Below are 19,394 nucleotides of genomic sequence, written 5' to 3' on the forward strand. Positions count from 1 at the left end.
TTTCAAGCAATATTTCTAAGTTTTAACATTTAAATGTGCACCAAAAAGGACCTTAAAAAACACGTAGAAAAATGAAATAATAGATATGTAGGGCTAGAAACATTTTCTTATTTAAAAATTTAAGAAAAAGTGAATATATTTTGAAAAAATATATCTTCGATTCCAAACAATATTTTCAAACGTTAACATATAAGTACAGCTAAAAAGATGTAGGAAAAAATTTGCAAAGCAGAAACCACGTGAGATTAACCAATCGAACATTAACCCTCAAACTATTCTCCGCGATTTTATCCACTGGCCGTGTCAGAATAATTCGAAAATTCCTTTTATCACACTTTTCAATATTTTGCACTGAAATAACGAGGGAAACTAGCGGCCCTGTATTTACCAGGAATATCTGGCAAATACGAGGTACGCTCGTAATAAACTTGGATGCACAATTCTATCGATCTCTTTAAAAAAAAAAAAAAATAACATTTTATATTAAAAACAGATATCGATAAATATCTGTTTTATCGATACACGGTAATTTTCAATAAATTCAACAGTCTGAAAATGGCGTGTCGCTGAAAAATTTATTCGCAGTGCAAGGGATTGGGTAGCAAAATATATATTAGCAACGTGAAAAATGTCCCATTAAAATTGCATATTTCCTCGACTAAATGAAAATATAATTACACGGCGAGAAAGGGTTGAAATATCATCGCGTAGCACTCAAGGATGCCCGAAAAGCGGTTCACTTTCTTGGCAAGACGGAGTGCTCGCTCGCCTCCCTCTCTGCGACGCCTGGGTTATCCCCCCTCCCGTACGAAGAGCGATTCTTCCGCGGGTAATGGCGATTGGCGGCGCGTTCAGCTTAGTCGCGTGCCGAGACGCCGTGGAACGAGAACGTTTCTGGCGAGGTGGCTACGTGGAACGCGGGCGACACGCAGCGAGCGAGAGACAATCGCCAGTGACCAGCTCGCGCATCGTCGCGTGATTTCGGCACGTTAAAACCAGTCCGTTTCACCAACCTCGAAACGCACAACGCTACCGATCACGCGAGTTACAGTGAACCGGGTTCCTCTCTTTTTGCTGAAGCTGGAACTTGCAGAAACACACACACACATACACACGCACGAACGTTGAAACTGGCGAATCGTGTGTGTGATCGATTCGTTTCGATAATTCGTGTGACGAATTGGTCGGTGAATAGAAATGTTCCGGAGTTGAACAATGGTTTAATTGGACTAATTGCAATTGTGTGCAGCTCGACGAAAATATATTCGTGGAATAGTGCGTGTGAAAGCACCGTGTGATCGGAGAAGGGAGGAATTTTGTGTAATTAAAGTGAGTTTAAGTATATTCTTAAGTGTACAGTTTACAAGCTATCGTAAGACTTGGACTGTTCGATTAGAAGAGCAAGGTTACGAAGACGATAACAGTGGAATTCCGTGAATCTAGATTTCACACGTATTCAGTTAATATTTACATAGTACATATCGTGGTACCTGCTGTTTCGAAACAGTTTCTTCTGCAAAGTTTCTCGAATCCTCTAATTCGTTTCTTCGTTGTTCCACCGGAATAATCCTGAGGCTGGTGAAATCTTAGACTAATTACTTGACAAGAGAACGTCTTACGTCGTTCCACGGTAACTCTAGAATCTTAAACTGAGAATTAAATTGACCAGAAGACTTCTATGCTCTTCCATGAATTAAAGACTAAGGACAACGAGGCTTCCAATTTTTCGTACCGAAAAAAGTTAACTGAATCTTCCAATAAACTCGAGAAAAAAGAAGACACGGCGAAACACGAGAATCGATGGAAAACAGCATCGATCACCTGGAGAATGATCTTGAACCTTCCTAGACGATGGATCAGCTCGAAGCAAGAAACGAGGGACATTGTTTGATCGCGTGATCGCTGCACGTAAGCTAGATCGCGTTCGAGGCGAGTTATTGGCGATTCGTGGCACGCGGGAATTCGTGTAAGTCCGGTGTCGAGTCGCCCGTTTCGACGTCGTTTTCGTGTGCTGAATGATGATCGTGTGAATCATTCGAATTACCTGCTGGCTACTGCTACGTCTTCTCGTTTGGAAGCATGATAAAGAGAGCGTTTAACTATAAATTTGGATATTATGACCTGCGCCGTACTCCTTGACACGGTGTTAATATTAATATCTAGTTGGTGACCTTCCAAGTGTCTGTGAATATTTGTAAACTAGACGGGCACGTTTTAAGTGTCTGTCACACCGAACAAGACAGAGTTAAATTTTATCGTCGCTGGTAGAGCTTGTGTTGAGAAGTGGACATTTCTCGATAGTTGTTGGTTATAATGGCACCTGCAGTGACTCTGGACTGGTCAGAACCATGCCAGCACTGGCGTTACCCTAAATTCTGCCCTGCAGGGCAACAGAAGCATGAAAGAGCGAAGAGCGCTATGGAGTTGAGCAGCAAAGAGGCGAACACTGCTTACAAAAAATTCTGCAAGTTCCTGCGACGGTTGAAAAATAAAAAACGTAAGTCTCTGCTACGCGCGGTGGGATCGAGTGACGATGGATGTTGTTGCTCTGGGAATTTAGGATGGAGGTCTATTAGGGTGCCGGCTCTGAGAAAGATTTCGTTCGTTTATTGTGTATTGGGTTGCAGGAGATATATTCTCAAGGTGTTAATTCTTTTTCGTTTTTTGTTTTTTTGTAATGAAAATGATAATGTTACAGGGTGCTCAAAAATGTTAGAAAAAACATTTCTTTATATTTTTACATTTATTTGTGCATGGAGTGATCTAAGAATATGTTAAAAAACATATTCCTCTATATTTCATGCCAAAAATATGTTAAAGAACATATTTCTTTATATTTCATACATTTATTTATACATAGGGTGCTCCAAAAATATATTAGAAAACACATTTCTTTATATTTCATAAATTCATTTATACATAGGGTGCTCCAAAAATATGTTAAAGAACATATTTCTTTATATTTCATACATTTATTTATACATAGGGTGCTCCAAAAATATATTAGAAAACATATTTCTTTATATCTCATACTTATTTATACATAGGGTGCTCCCAAAGTATGTTAAAGAACATATTTCTTTATATTTCATACATTTATTTATGCATAGGGTGCTCCAAAAGTTTGTTAAAACACATTTCTTTATATTTCATAAATTCATTTATACATAGGGTGCTCCAAAAATATGTTAAAGAACATACTTCTTTATATTTCATACACTTATTTACCATATTTTTCAAGCACCCGGTGTGTAATAAAATGAATGATGTGACTAATACCTGTGACTAATATTTTTGTTTAAAAAAAACTAACAAATTTTAATACGACATTCGCGAACTCGTTTATTAAACGCAACGAAACTGACATATTCCATTTTTATGAACATCGACATTTTTTGATTTAGTAAATTCTTCAAATATTTCCACATGCTTTAGATCTACCATGGCCTAATTTAAGTTCATATAGTGTTCTAAATTTCTTTGAAAACGTCGTATCGTTTGATTACGTAAAACAGTTAAACAACCACGAAAGACAATTCGATAAACAATGAGAACAGAGGAGCACAGCACTGAAATAACTTCTATGTAATACCTGCAAATATACAGGGTGACCCGTAAGTCGTTTCACCGTTTAAAAATGAATACAAATTTAACACGATTAAAAAATAAAAGGTTTATTCGATTTTTAAATGGTGAATCGACTTATGGGCCACCCTATATAGGTCACACATGTAGAACTTACTAATAATGACTAAGACTGTCAGTTATTCTGACATCAGAATTTCATTTAGTACAACCTAATATTTTGACGGTTTGTTTTTTTTATTTTACACGAGATAAAAAGTTGATTCTTGCTAATTGAATCTCTGTGTGATATTATTTATCACATTTGTCTTCCAGAAATACAAATTTCGACTCCTCTATCTCTAATAGTTTCCGAGGTATTGAACTAAAAAATATGTTTAGTACCCTAAACTTCGAGGGCCATTCTCACCCCTTCAGTATGGACGATTGTCGATAAGAAGTTTTTGAGATCTTGCATCGGTGATTATTATTTCGAGATGTTCTCCCTTGTTAGAAAGACAGGATTCTGAATTTTTGAAAAATTCTGAAAGAGAATTCTGCGTTTTGGTCGTTGGAGGATTTCTTCTGTGAAATTTGACCGGTACAATTTCTGAAATGTTTTCGTATTCGTCTGATTTTGAAGATTTAGAATTATTTTGCAATATAAAATTCAACCCGTCGGTTGTGTATTTTTCGTAACTTTTTCGAAGATAAAGCGGTCGGTGTCCAAGGTTTTATTCGTTTCGCGTGTTATTGTTGCTTCTCTGTTCGGTTTTCTTTGCTTCGAGATTCAAGCTACCCCGTGAAATTTTCATTGGTCATTAACTTCGTGATGCAGATTCACAGGCGTAATGTATTCCCTCGTTTCCCCGGAGTTTGACTAATTTTTAATCTCGACTTGCACGCTGTGCTCGGAATATTTTTAAGTATAACGAACTCGGCCATTATCGTTAAATTATTCAGCTCTAGTGGTTTATTCTTGCTTGTCAAACATGACGTCCGTCTCGTCGTGTTTCCTTCTTTTTTTCTTCTTTCTTTCTTACTTTTCACTCCAGACGCGGTCGAAGATTCATCTCATCAACGTCCTACGAATCTTATCTTGCGTTTATTCAAATTAGCAGCGTTCTAAAAATAAAACGTTCACGTTGTGCAGTTTGGAAATCTACACTTCCTTCGCGGACAATAATCTCGACACTTACATATATACAGTAAATTCTCTACAAGTGTCAGTCAGTTTGGATTCTACAAGTGTCAGTATAGATGGTCCTTGTCTGGCGTGACAGTGAACGTGTTAATAAGTAAATGTTGTTCAAATAATGTCGTGTTTGATATCATTTTCATCAGAAAAATCTCATCAATATGTTAAGAAAAATTTCGGGATAAGAAAACGTAAAATTAAAAAAGTTGGTATTTAAATCGCTTGGTTGCCTCGACTCACGTTTCATCCTTATCTTTTATTCGCTGTCCTTGTTTACGTTCGGCAAACTACAAAGGCGGGCGCGGGGCTCGAAAACGTAGTCCCTGACTCTACAAGTGTCAGGTTTAGGTTCCTTGCGGACTGACACTTGTGGAGAATTTACTGTATTAGCTTGGTGCAAATGAAATGGCGATTTTACAACAGCTGAAATTGGCGAGTCGATATCGTGTGTTAAACTTTTATGCGCAATAGTCAAGAAGAAGAAATTTGCCGCAGTAGACCTGAATTGAATGGTAAAAAACATTGATAACACAATTGTTTCGACATTATTATCTGACACGGCGAGTAATTTTTGTATATAAGTTGAAACTTGCGGTGGAAACTGCTGAAGATGTAAATTTAGCATTTGAAGAAGGTTATGTAAATGTTAGGACACTTGCACGTTGCCGTGCAAACTTCAACATTACTGACTTTTTATTGGAAAATTAACAAATAGGAAGGTCGAATAGGGCAGTCGATGATAACATTTTAAGTAAACTTATTAAAAACGTAAAGAATATGACATTTTGCTACATCCTCCCCTATTTTGCCTTCAAAGAGTCTTCACTTTGTTTACCATCGCTTCTTCAACGTACTTTTGAAACACCCTGTATGTGGTAAAAACGAAGAAATATTGTAACCTGTGACATTATCGTTGTTATTAAAAAAAATTAATCAACACATTTCAATAGAGGGACATTCACGGACTCGTTTATTAAACGCAACGCGGAATTGCTTGGAGTTTTTTTTTTTTTTTTTTTAAATCAACCTGCCATTTAAATTGCGGGGTAAAGGTTATAAATGCAGGACAGATGGGCAAAGAAAGAAGAACTGTTCGACGAGAAGTAATATAACGACCCACTGACATTTATCCCTTGTTTTTCATATTTATTTTTGTTATGCGCATCGATCCGCGGAAATTATTTTTTCATACGTCAAGAGCTCCGCTGCGTCAGGCTTGACGTGTGCACAGAGGCAAGAAAGGAAGAGAAAAAGGTGGGGAGGCAAAAATGGCGAAGAGATTTAAATTTGCACTTTGAAACACCCTGTACGTGGTAAAAACGAAGAAATATTGCAACCTGTGACATTATCGTTGTTATTAAAAAAAATTAATTAACACATTTTAGTAGAGGGACATTCACGGATTCGTTTATTAAACGCAACGCGGAATTGCTTGGAGTTTTTTTTTTTTTTTTAAATACAACCTGCCATTTAAATTGCGGGGTAAAGGTTATAAATGCAGGACAGATGGGCAAAGAAAGAAGAACTGTTCGACGAGAAGTAATATAACGACCCACTGACATTTATCCCTTGTTTTTCATATTTATTTTTGTTATGCGCATCGATCCGCGGAAATTATTTTTTCATACGTCAAGAGCTCCGCTGCGTCAGGCTTGACGTGTGCACAGAGGCAAGAAAGGAAGAGAAAAAGGTGGGGAGGCAAAAATGGCGAAGAGATTTAAATTTGCACGGTGAAACGCTCCGCGATGCGTGCGCCCGATCAATCCTTTATCCCCTTGGCGCGTAACAGTGGCTCTCAACTTTTTGCAAAATTAACGCGTAAATTACTCAGCGCGTCACGAGTATTCATCCCCATTCGTCAGATTGTAATTTTACATGTTCTGGATACCGCGTGAATAACAGAGATTGTGAAAAGTGAAAATTTTCAGTAGCTTCGATTGAGAACCGCTGGTAAAATCTAATATACAATTCGATCAAGACTCCACTCGCGGCATTCTTCTCCAGTCTATTTTCCGTTGTGCTCCACTTTTTATCAACTCCATTTCATATTTCTACTTTTGCTCGACTAAATAATTTATGGCTGACTTTTTCTCTCTCGTTCAGGATTCGACGAAATAAACTTGTTCAGTTTATCTGGAAATTGACACGGTGAAACTGGAAATGTCGCTAAGAGCGAAATGTCAAACTGAAAAAGGTTGCTAAGAATGAAATGTCGAATTGAGAAAGGGTAGAAAAATTCGGAAAGATCGGAATGAGAACCACTGAGGTGGCCAACGTGGAAGAATATGGGCCTAAACTGGTGCTCACGGGGCTAGGATGCGGTCGTTGAGGTTAGTTTACACCGAACTCAGAACTTTCCGCGAGGATCGCGCGGACAAAGTTCCCTTGCAATCGTTAAAATATTTACACGGTCGACAGAACGCGTTACAAAGCGTTCAACCGGTGTACAAGTCAATCTACGGCGCATAGCTGCTCTTCGGTTGGAACGACAATACCCGTTGCTAAAGCGTTCCCTCAATGTCATTTAAATATTATACGCCTGCGAGCTGAGGAGAGGTTTGGAATCGAAGAAAACGCGATTTTTTGACTTTTCATGCGGCATACGTGTGATGAGGGATTGAAATCCTTTGGTAGAATGCAATTTTGAGATCATGTTGTGAAACGTGAAATTGAGAACATTTTGAGAAGCTTCATTGTGCAAATGGAGACTGGAATCTTGAAGAAAGTTTGAGTAGAAAGTGTAAAAGGCGAGTGTGAAAATTTTGAGCAGGTGGTGCTCAAAGTAAATCTCAAAAGATTGTGTAAGTGATGAAAGTAGGTTTGATAATTTTAACACGCAATATACTCAAACTGAATTTCAACAGTTCTGGCTGCAATGGATATCAAAGTAAGTTGACAAAATTTGAGTGTTGTTGCTCAAAATAGACCTGAAAATTTTAAGCAGAAAATACTTAGAATGAGAGATACGAGTTCAATAATATTGGCCTCAAAATTGAGCACTCGCCGCTCAATTCAAGTCTTAAATTTGAGCGCCAGTGGCTCAAAATAAGTCAATTCCTTGAACGGGTGGCTCAAAAAATGTCTTAAAACGCGAGCTCGAATGAAGCTCAAAATTGAATGCAGAGAAGTTCTCAAAATAAGCCTCATAAGAAACTCGTGCCTTGGAAGTATACAGTATTAAATATTTCGATAAGATTATTCATATTTCACAGAACTCTGTCTCAAAATTAGATCTTCGTAGAATTTGTCTCATTCTTAACACTTCGCCAGTCGATGGTAATCTATTACTTTTTAGTGTATTATTCACAATGAATGATATTTCAGTCTCACATACTATTCTAAGAAACTTTCTTCCATAATACTTGAAATACAATTCTTCAAATATAACGTATATAAACACATTGTAATTCTTCAGAAATTTCTCTAGAAATCTCTTTAACAATCTGTTCAACTTCAATTCGTTAGATAATGTGTTAATCGTAATTTTCTACCACAAAGCTCACCAACGACCCTGTAATATGTAACGCGAGTATAGTTACCCTATGCACCTTCACGAACCACCTTTCTCAGTAAATAAAAAAAAAAAGGAAGAAAAAGGGATGACGCGATTATTCTACCCTATGATCCTGCAATCGCTTTGAGCGATGCACCGATGAGCCGGAGAAGCCGTGCATCATCCAATTGCCCGCAAAATGTCACACGGTTGCCGTTCCAGCTCGCGTCGCGCCAGGAAAAAGCTCGAGAATCCTCTGATGCGCGCGTAACGCGGCAAAAGAGGAGTCTAACGTGCATCCGGATCCTTGGTTCGCCGTTGCGCTTTTTGTTGCACGCTGGATTTAGCCGGCTGCGATCCAACCGACGCTTTTGCCGGGGATCACAGCCGTTTGACCCACTTTTTCCTATCCCTCTCCCTAAGGATCCCCTCACATTCGGGAATACTGTAGCGAACGAACGCTTTGTGAAAACCTAGTTCTTCCTTGAAAGAAAATTGAAAAAAAAAAAAGAGAGAAGAAAAGAAGAGCTGTTTTTGCTCCTTTGTTCTTCTACCCCTTTTGTTTCATTTTTAATTCTGAGTTCGATTTTAGCCATGTAGGAATCTCGGTGACAGTTCTTCTTTGAGGTTTGACGGATAGTCGGAGTTTGTGCATTAGGAATTTTGAGACGTGGCATAGACGCTATTTTCGAGCATTCGTAATGTTCATGTCACCTCGACTTGGCACTCTTCGATCCACTTGTTTACGACATGGAACTTCACGGTCTAATTAGGTGGTTCGGTGCTGTTTCGAAATCACGATTCGTCGTGTTTTTGAGGGATGAGCAACCGTGAGATTTCTAGGAGACCCAAACTACTGTAGGTTTCACAGATTTTTCGTAAAAATGAATGGTAGGCCGTCCTTCGTAGGTTAATCCATTTGAAATCGTTGATCTTGTATGGGAATATATCCGTATTCGTTCAAATTAAATGAGAAAAATATAAATTTGACGTTAATAAATGTTTAAAGAATGAAATTACAAGTTAAACGATAATTTAGATTTCTTTTAGCACAAATAGCTAAAAATGAGCAAAATGAGTTGATCCTAAATAGGTTAATTGTTCTAACTAACATGTTTGAACATCTGAGAAAAATAATAAATAACAAATTAATTCTAGTTTGGTTAAACTCTACTTTGGTTGAAAGGTGAAAAACTTGTGGAGCTCGAAATATTTCAAAACACCTTGAAAAATGAAAAAAATTGACAGATAGGATATTTTGGCTAAGGTGAAGAATAGTGGTTGTTAACACTAGGTTTACGAACATTTCTTATGTACCTACAGTGACCGAAAAAAATATTCATACACCCTATAAAATGGAATAACTTTTTTAAAATTGGGCCAAACGACTTGAGCTTTTTTTATTTAGAAGTTAGAAAGATTAGTTTACCAGATGATGTGTAAAAAAATTTTTGTAAAAACTGCAATTAGTCGGAATCGCGAAGAAAATAGCGAAGGTCGTTTTTACAACTTTTTTATCTGAGCTCGTAATGAAAATTTAAAAAATACGTTTTGTAGATCTATGTCAATTATACACACGCTGGAAATTTCATCGAAACGGTTAAAGATTGTGAAAATCGCACTATTTCACTTTCGGCCTATAATTGTAATAACATTCCGACTAATTGCAGTTTTTTTTTTAATTTTTTACACGTCATCTAGTAAACTAAACTTTCTAACTTCTCAAAAAAACTCAAGTCGTTTGGGCCAATTTTAAAAAAAGTTATTCCATGTTATAGGGTGTATGAATACTTTGTTCGGTCACTGTATCTCTACAAATTGACGCGTGAAGGAAACCGCACATTTTGTTTAAAAAACAACTTATTTTATAGAAAAACAACATATACATTATTAACTTATAACTGAAACTATGTGATATTGTATATTTATACAAAATTTATAATAAGCATAAGTGGTAGGAGAGAAATGTAAACGGTTTCTGTAATTTCCCTTGTGAAATTCGAAATGCGTCAAAATGACGCGTCCCATAAACTTAAATAGTGTTAAAGATGTTAGAAATGGTTGCTTGGAACTTGCTCTCTTATCTAAGTTTCCTAGCGTACTGTATACACTTCTATATCGCAGTGTAAACTCTCCAAGCTTAACTAGAATCCCTTACCCCCTGCGGCTTAATAAAACGATAATCTCAAAATATATCAAACCTTCGAGGGTCAACAAATCCCTCGCTTACGTTAATAATTGAATGATCAAAGTCCTCGATACACCGAAATACAGTATACAGTAAATTCTCCACAAGTGTCAGTCTACAAGGAAGCTAAACCTGACACTTGTAGAGTCAGGGACTACGTTTTCGAGCCTCGCGCCCGCCTTTGTAGTTTGCCGAACGTAGACAAGGACAGCGAATAAAAGATAAGGATGAAACGTGAGTCGAGGCAACCAAGCGATTTAAATACCAACTTTTTTAATTTTACGTTTTTTTATGCCGAAATTTTTCTTAGCATATTAATGAGATTTTTCTGATGAAAATGACATCCAACACGATACAATTTGAACAACATTTACTTATTAACACGTTCACTGTCACGCCAGACAAGGACCATCTATACTGACACTTGTAGAGAATTTACTGTACCTGACTTCTTATCAATCATCAAGTGATATTGCTCGAGCTTCTTTTCTCGTGTTAACTTAATGTTACTTAATGTTCATACAATTCTTGATAATTTATAAGTTACGCAATCTGAGAGTAACGTTTGTTTGAATTTAAAAAGCGATTTTCTTTAACCACTTGCCTAATGATTTTTATTAAATAAATATCTCTCTTATCTCTCCTATCTCTGCTAATCCTAAGTAAGTACTCATCTGATAAACAATGCGTTAAATTAAAAACGTCAAGACGTTACGTATATTTTTTATATAATAATCCTCAGATTTGTAAGCTAAAGCTGAAGTTGGAGTGAAAATTGAAGTTTATTACAAACAGAACTCAGTTTTGTTATATCTTAACCATAATCTACTCCACGAGAGTGAGTCGTGAAATTTAATTCTGTTAAAATTTAAGAATGATCTTATACCGTGTGTATTCCCTAGAGAATAATCTGAATCTAGTCGTAGATCAAGAACCCCTTGTACACCTCTCGTTCGGAAGTATTATTAAGATTAAAAAGAAGAAAATTATCTCACTTGGAATCTTGTAATAGAGGAGAAGGACTAAGTATGGGCTAACATCTTTACCATATGATACGAAATCAAAATAAGCTGAAAAAAGAGCAATGTGTGTTGCAAATTATACATGTAAAATAAAATGGAAAATCTTGATTTTTAGAAAGGTGTTCTAAACGTGGGCCACTCGTAAAACAATCGAAATGAAAAATAGGAACTGCATATTTTCAGGTTGAAATATTTAAGAACATGTTCAAAATCTAGGTAAACTTCAATCTAAATGGTATTTACAATAGTCACAAACGTATATATTTTTTTCGAGATTTTATATATCGTTTTTTTTTTTCGTCCTTCTTTTTAATGTTTTGGTATTTTTCTTACTATACTCCTCATAGTCACCGAATTCTAATATTAGCTAGCCTATATTTAGATCATTTGGTCAGGAACGCTTAGAGCTATAGTATTCATTACAAAACTTATACTAAACTAATCCTAAGTAAGTACTCATCTGATAAACAATGCGTTAAATTAAAAACGTCAAGACGTTACGTATATTTTCTATATAATAATCCTCAGATTTGTAAGCTAAAGCTGAAGTTGGAGTGAAAATTGAAGTTTATTACAAACAGAACTCAGTTTTGTTATATCTTAACCATAATCTACTCCACGAGAGTGAGTCGTGAAATTTAATTCTGTTAAAATTTAAGAATGATCTTATACCGTGTGTATTCCCTAGAGAATAATCTGAATCTAGTCGTAGATCAAGAACCCCTTGTACACCTCTCGTTCGGAAGTATTATTAAGATTAAAAAGAAGAAAATTATCTCACTTGGAATCTTGTAATAGAGGAGAAGGACTAAGTATGGGCTAACATCTTTACCATATGATACGAAATCAAAATAAGCTGAAAAAAGAGCAATGTGTGTTGCAAATTATACATGTAAAATAAAATGGAAAATCTTGATTTTTAGAAAGGTGTTCTAAACGTGGGCCACTCGTAAAACAATCGAAATGAAAAGTAGGAACTGCATATTTTCAGGTTGAAATATTTAAAAACATGTTCAAAATCTAGATAAACTTCAATCTAAATGGTATTTACAATAGTCACAAACGTATATATTTTTTTCGAGATTTTATATATCGTTTTTTTCTTTTCGTCCTTCTTTTTAATGTTTTGGTATTTTTCTTACTATAGTCCTCATAGTCACCGAATTCTAATATTAGCTAGCCCATATTTAGATCATTTGGTCAGGAACGCTTAGAGCTATAGTATTCATTACAAAACTTATACTAAAAAGAAGCTTGCAATGTCAGCAATGCAGTACTCTTAGTTAATTAGCTCTTAGTTTAACAGGTTATTGCTGAAAAAATAAAACACACTTACTTGAAAAAATGTTCTAAAATAGCGAAATACGAGAAATGACACTTTTTGCAACACAACACAAACAAAGTAAATGCAGGTCACTGTCTCCTCCGCAACGCTTATTTTGATCATAAATCGTCCATTTTCAATAGGACGAAGCATCTAATACGATTGAATACTTCAACTAGCCCATATTTAGACCCTAGTTCATATTTAGACCTCTACATATTTTGTTGGAATCTAAACGAGTACCCACATATGTCTCTGCTGATATACCGGGTGTCCCAGTTGTTTCCAATCAAACTTTGTCATTATGTTCTACAGGTATAAATAAGAAAAAAATGTTATATAAACATAGGTCGTTTGAAGCTTTGTTAAGAAATTAGAACAAAAATAGGAAATTCTCATCGCACACAATATGGCAAATTTAAATGCGTCGATTGCGTAGCCAGTAGAGTTTACGAGGTTTGTACGGAGTGGCTCATAAGTCGCTTTACCATTTAAAATTCAATAACTTTCTTCTATTATATGTTTTCAAATTTTTCAATGGTAAAACGACTTATAGGCCACCCTGTATTTGGGTCAATCTCTTTTCTCATTCTTGCAAATCGTATTTTCTTTTCTCCCTGTTAGTTATTGCAATTTGTATCTTCCACGAACTGAAGGGACCATTTTGTTAAATAAATAAATATACAGGGTGTTCCAGTTTTTCTATGTCTATGTGTATAAGTAAGAGAACAATATTACATAAACACGAGTCGTTTGAAACTTTGTTAAAAAGTTATAACAAAATACGAAATACGAACGGAATGGTAACGAACATTATGATACAAGACAAAAATGGCACTGACAAAAATTACATTCAACACCTGCAACGACCTCAAGTCGTAAACACAGGTTGCATAAACAGATTAGACGTACATATCACTATAACTATTCCTAATTTGTATCATAACCGCAACAATAAATTACCATTCTCTTTGTATTTCGTATTATTGTTATAATCTTTTAATAAAGCATCAAACGACCTATGTTTACACAACATTTTCTTCTCACCGATACCCATAGAACGTACTGGCAAAGTTTGCTCGGAAAAAATTGAGACGGAGGATGCTAAAAACTGGCCATTTTTTAGTTAAGCAGCATGTTCAAGAATACCACCTCCCAAAGAATAGAAGAATAGGATATCGTAAAAAATAAGTGCAAATATGAAAAGGTGGCAGTCATCGAGCTCAGGTATGCGTTACGCAAAGTCGGCGAACGCGTTGTTGGTCGCTGTTCTCATGTAGCAACGATCTTACGGCACTTCGGACTTGCTCTATTGCAATCTTCCATCGATTTACCTGCACGTTTTCTCTCTCATCAAACGTAACGCATGCACAACTTCTATCGGTGCCATTTTTTCATATTTGCACTCATTTCCCACAACTTTCCCGTCACATTCCAGACCAAATACTTGTAACATTATTTGCTCCTTGAGAGGTACTAAAAAATGGCCATTTTCCAACATTCTGCTTCATCGGAAATAAAGTTCTTTCTCGTCGCATCTTGACCGTAATCTACACTACGAGTTTTTCCTCGTTGTTAGAAAGAAAAGGGTTAAGAAACAAGCACAGCATGGCTCATTTGTCTCACCTTCGGGCTAAATGAACCTCTAAAACGCTACAATTAGTCGGGGGGAAAAAGAAAAATAAGAGAAGGGTAACGAGACGACGAAGGGAGAAGGTAACAGAGCGAAGAGATGATATGTTTGGCGAGATGTCAGGAAGTTGGAGGATGATCCATGTGGCAGTTTATCGCAAGCTTGTGCCCGTTTCGATCCGTTCGAGGACGGTAAAACGATCTATAGGCTCTCTGTATTTGCGCGCGTGCAAATTTTCGGTCTCTCGATCCTGGTGTTAAAGGCCTGAATTATATGGCGCGAGGTTATTTTCAGCCGCGGTTCAATGAGAAAACCGGTCCGTAAACGCGGACCTCGCATTATCCTACGTCGCATCTTATCAAGGTTATACCTCTCGCGCTGCTGCTCTCGAGCAATAGAAAATCACGAGTGTCTAAGAGCGTTTCAACTGTAACAATATCTTGGAGTTTCTCTTTTCCTTTTCTTTCTTTACGTTTGTTTTATTCAGTCCAAGGCAAAAGTTGGATTATTGTTAACATGTTGTTAATTGGGGCTGCTGTTTTCACCCGGACGTGAAATCTTTCGAAGGAAAACTCAGATCAAAGTGTTACTTTGCCTTTGGTTCCTTTTAATTCACAGTTTTCAACTGCCTTTTGTATTTCAACGCGGGTAAAAGTCTCCAGTGGCCCCTTTATCCGGAGGATTTCTAAATAAATAAACGGTTTCAATTTGACGGTCGTAGGTTTCACTTGAACGTGGATGAAAATTCAGGATTTTCAGATAAAGGAATCCTCTCTCTCTCTCTCTCTCTCTCTCTCTCTCTCTCTCTCTCTCTCTCTGTGAGTGAGTGAGTGAGTGAGTGAGTGAGTGAGTGAGTGAGTGAGTGAGTGAGTGAGTGAGTGAGTGAGTGAGTGAGTGAGTGAGAGAGAGAGAGAGAGAGAGAGAGAGTGTTGTGTGTGTGTGTGTGTGAATTTGACATTCGGGCGAGAATGCAATAATTTCTTTCCTCGTTGAGAGAGAGAGAGAGAGAGTGTGTTGTGTGTGTGTGTGTGTGAATTTGACATTCGGGCGAGAATGCAATAATTTCTTTCCTCGTTGTTTCAAGTCAACGTTAAGTCCAACAAGACGGGACACGCTCACGGAGTCGTTTAGAGGCCAAACTAATTAACACCACTTTTTACAATTTTTCCAATTCCATTACCGAAGGAAAAATAAATTATCCTGATAATTCTGTTTACCATGGCGAGATTGCACGTGCTCTTATTGCTGCTGGATAATAAAAGGCACGTTTCAGAAGCTAGTGTGAAAAATAAATGAAGAAGTTAGACGGCTTTGCAGAATAAAAGAAATTAAGTAACCTCGTAGAATAAATGAAGAAATGAAATATTTCTGCATATATTTTAAACGAAATTTTGCACACGGATTTCTACTTTTTGTCTCACAACGTTTCACCTCTTGATCATTTGCATTTCTCGATCGGACAAAGTTCCACGACTTGTTTGAGCTTCTCTTCTGGCGAATTTTTCTTTGATCACCGTTGTTGGACACCTCTTTTGATCTTGTGTAGAGAGTCTTCCGCAGAACTAATTCCGATATTTCACGTTCGGTCGATAAATTTGACGGAGGTGTAGAGATTCAGCTGTGAAAATGAACAGAGTCGCGAAATGGATATTTCGAGAAGCGTCGATTGTTAGTTTTCTTAATTTTCGACACGTCGATGATATTTCGACGATGTAACGCGCTAAAATTAATCCTTGATTACTTACTTTTGTATTCTTTGTCAAATTATTATTAAACAACCTTGAACTTTTTACACTGCACATCACACCACTTTTTCAAGTACACTCTTTTTTTTTTTATCGCCTCACGAACGTAGAAAATTGTACGATAACCTTGGCTTCTATCGGAGAGTTAGCAGCACTTCCCCACACTTCAAGGTTACATCGATTTTTCCTTAATTAAATAAAACTTAAATATAAAACGGAGAACAAATTTTATTACGAACTTGAAATTGCACTTCAGAAACAAAAGTTTAACCCTCGAAGTTGTTAGTCTGATGAATTTTTGTGACCTTTTGAGAATTTAGTGTTAGATTTATCAGTCAGTTAGATACAACAAAAATTAATCTAACGCCTTACTAGGAAGTATATATTACTTTTGTATCGGAGAAGTCCGTTTAGCCTTACCACCTCTGTTTAGTAAAGATCTAAATGTTTACGATACGGTCCCAAGCGGGGTCGTAGACAATATTAGGGCGTTGCGTAGGAGCATTCTCAGTCCATAGACAGTGCTCTTGCCATCAAGTAGAAAAGCGAACCTTCCTAGTGTCTAATAAAAGTTTACAGTTTAACCCTTTGCGATCGGTGCCGCCATAGTGGCGGCATTTCAATTTTGTTCTAGAAATCGGTGTCGCCGCTATGGCGGCATGATCTTTGTTTTGTCAAGTATCATACTTTGGAAAATTACAAAAATTAAAACGTTTTATTTTTATGCACTATAACTAGTATGTATTAAACAAAATGTATCAGTTTCAAAATATTCTGTTTTTCAATATCCTTATATATATAATAAATAAACTATGCAAACATAACTTTGAAAATTTAAATTTGCTTCGACTAGCTGATAGTCCAACCAGAGAAATGTGCCGATCGCAAAGGGTTAAAGTAAGGATTATTAATTATTTAACAACCAGTAACTCCCATAATCCAATATTTAGAATTCCTACTTTCCGCATTGTTTAACCCTTTCGTTACTATTGGCGCCCATAGGCGTTTGGAAAATTTGCTCGCACTGTACTGTTGGAGTCTTTTGGTCCATTTCCAGCGTAATTTAATACTTAATTTTATCCTATACGCACTTCCACCGCACTTAATAAACCAAATTGTAAAATGATACGGCCGAAGTAATAAATTTTGCAGCCGTAGTTCAAAATTTACCTTCAGTCGACCAACTTATGCAGTAAAATCTGCCGTAGCGAATGGGGTTAAAAACCAGCGAAATCTCACTGATGAATCTGAGATTGGGAGGAATTTGAAGTTGATAAAGGGAGATATGTTCACTCCTTGAGAATGACAATCATGGCAGAATTATTCCATTCACTGTACCCCTTTTGCCGCGGCAAATTTTAGTGCGTAACACGCGTTGCAGATCATAGGTGTTCCATCGCGACGCAAAATCTTTCGTTGTGGCGTTCTAAAATATTTAAAAAGTCTGAAAATTAAAATGAAAAATTTATCGTTTTCAAATATCTTTTGTTAACCTCTTCAGGGACGATTTTTTTAAAGTTAGAAAATATTGAGCTAATTTTTTATGTAGTTACACATTTATATTCGTGTTAAATCGATAGCAGTTAAGCTACTTTCCTTAGGAGATTTTTCGAGATTTCGGGAGATTGTGTTTTTCATATTTTCTTTATCTCAAATATTGGAATTTTCGCAGAATCTAAAGGTACACATACGCGTCGGTGTCCCTGAAGAGGTTAAATTAAGGCGGAAGTGTGCCGAGGACAAAAATTAACGCAAAAGTGCACAGCGCGAGAAAATTTTCAAACCGCTTATGAGCATTAACAGCAGTGAATGTTAGAATATTCCAAAAATTTGTAGAATCGTAATTGTGAGGATGAGAGAGCGACGGTAGCCAGGCCCAAAGGGAAAAACCCCGGCGACAAGAGGCTCACGAAGGGCCTGGCTATGGAAGGGCAGTGTGTTTGAAAAAGTCGAGAGGCGCGAATCGAAGAAGCCTGTGTCAAAGCCCAATGTACCATAGATAAATATCTATATACTTATATTTCTGATCCCACAAATTAAAATTAAAAATTTATCGTTTCTAAACATCTTCTGTTAAATTAAGGTAAAAGTGTGCTAAAAAGCGCCAAGGGCACCGCCTATGAGTGTTAGAAAGAGTGAAAACGGTGAAAAAATATTCCCGATAAAATCGTGGAATAAACTGAACAAATTCCCCATTACACTCTCACTCGCCTTGAGAACCAAATATTCATCTCTTTGCGCGCTTCCTCGAATCAAGAGCGACGCAGGAATTCGAAAATCCCATCTTCTCCGACTCGAAACCCCTCGAACGGCCAACAAAGACTTCAATGCCGTACGATGTCGCTGTTGAAACGGCTCTTTTGAATGAACGATGGCGTCCACGCGAAGACGAATCGTCTCCTTCGATCGTAAATTTGCCGCAATAAAACCGCAGGAACGTATCGAAGCTATTTAGGATCGTCTTGCTATTTTCACCACGGCTATTCCGGCTGTATGCAACTTCATCGATCCAACTTGTTTTGTTGCGAATTCCTCGGCGTCTGCTGTGTTGTTGTGTTTTGCCGATCGTTCTACAGTCTGAGAACATGGCAAACGATGTTCTTTCTGGGAACGTTTGGTTGGTTTTCTGATGTAAAAGTAAGGCGTTACATTGTTTAATCTGTAGAACGGTTGTTAGAACAAGATGTGGATTTTTAGGGAGGAGGTTGTGAGGACTATATTTTTAGTACTTTTTTTTTTTTATTTTAGAGGATGGATAGTCTGTATGATATTTTTTGATACATTCGATGCATGTTTATTTGTTCAGTGAGGTTAAAGTCAATTTGGAATTTTTCGCGTAAACACTATAACTACGGTATTTTTATCAGGTAGAAAAGCACATTTACACTACCGGCCAAAAGTTTGGAATCACCGAGCATTGCAATTTACACCAAAATTTGCAGAAAAAAGTCGACGACTTTGAGAATTTCTTATCATCCGAATCAGTTGATATGAAATAAATTGATAAATGTAGAATTGAGATATACTTGAAATCTGTAAAAAATTAGCAGCAGATTTAATATCGATGAAAAGTGGGAGGTGATTCCAAACTTTTGGCCGGCAGTGTATATCCAGGGAGCAGTATTTAACTGTTTTTCGCGAAAAATTTGTACTCTTCGAATTATGCCATTACCCATACTCTGCGACCATGAGCTGTTTTTCAAAGATGATTTCAGTAGATCAAGCTG

The 19,394-nt window shown here is 36.8% G+C and overlaps 1 protein-coding gene across 1 annotated transcript in view; it reads left to right on the forward strand.

Annotated features, from left to right (window-relative positions):
• The first annotated feature begins 1,481 nt into the window (after positions 1-1,481).
• Positions 1,482-19,394, forward strand: part of LOC108576956 (protein kinase shaggy-like) — a 28,095-nt gene continuing 10,182 nt past the window's right edge. The window contains exon 1 of the mRNA XM_017940031.1: positions 1,482-2,497. Coding sequence (XP_017795520.1) covers positions 2,314-2,497 — 184 coding nt within the window. The 5' untranslated portion in view covers positions 1,482-2,313. The remainder of the gene's footprint in view (positions 2,498-19,394) is intronic.

This window comes from Habropoda laboriosa, unplaced genomic scaffold (genome assembly GCF_001263275.1).
Source record: "Habropoda laboriosa isolate 0110345459 unplaced genomic scaffold, ASM126327v1 scaffold572, whole genome shotgun sequence".
NCBI lineage: Eukaryota > Metazoa > Arthropoda > Insecta > Hymenoptera > Apidae > Habropoda > Habropoda laboriosa.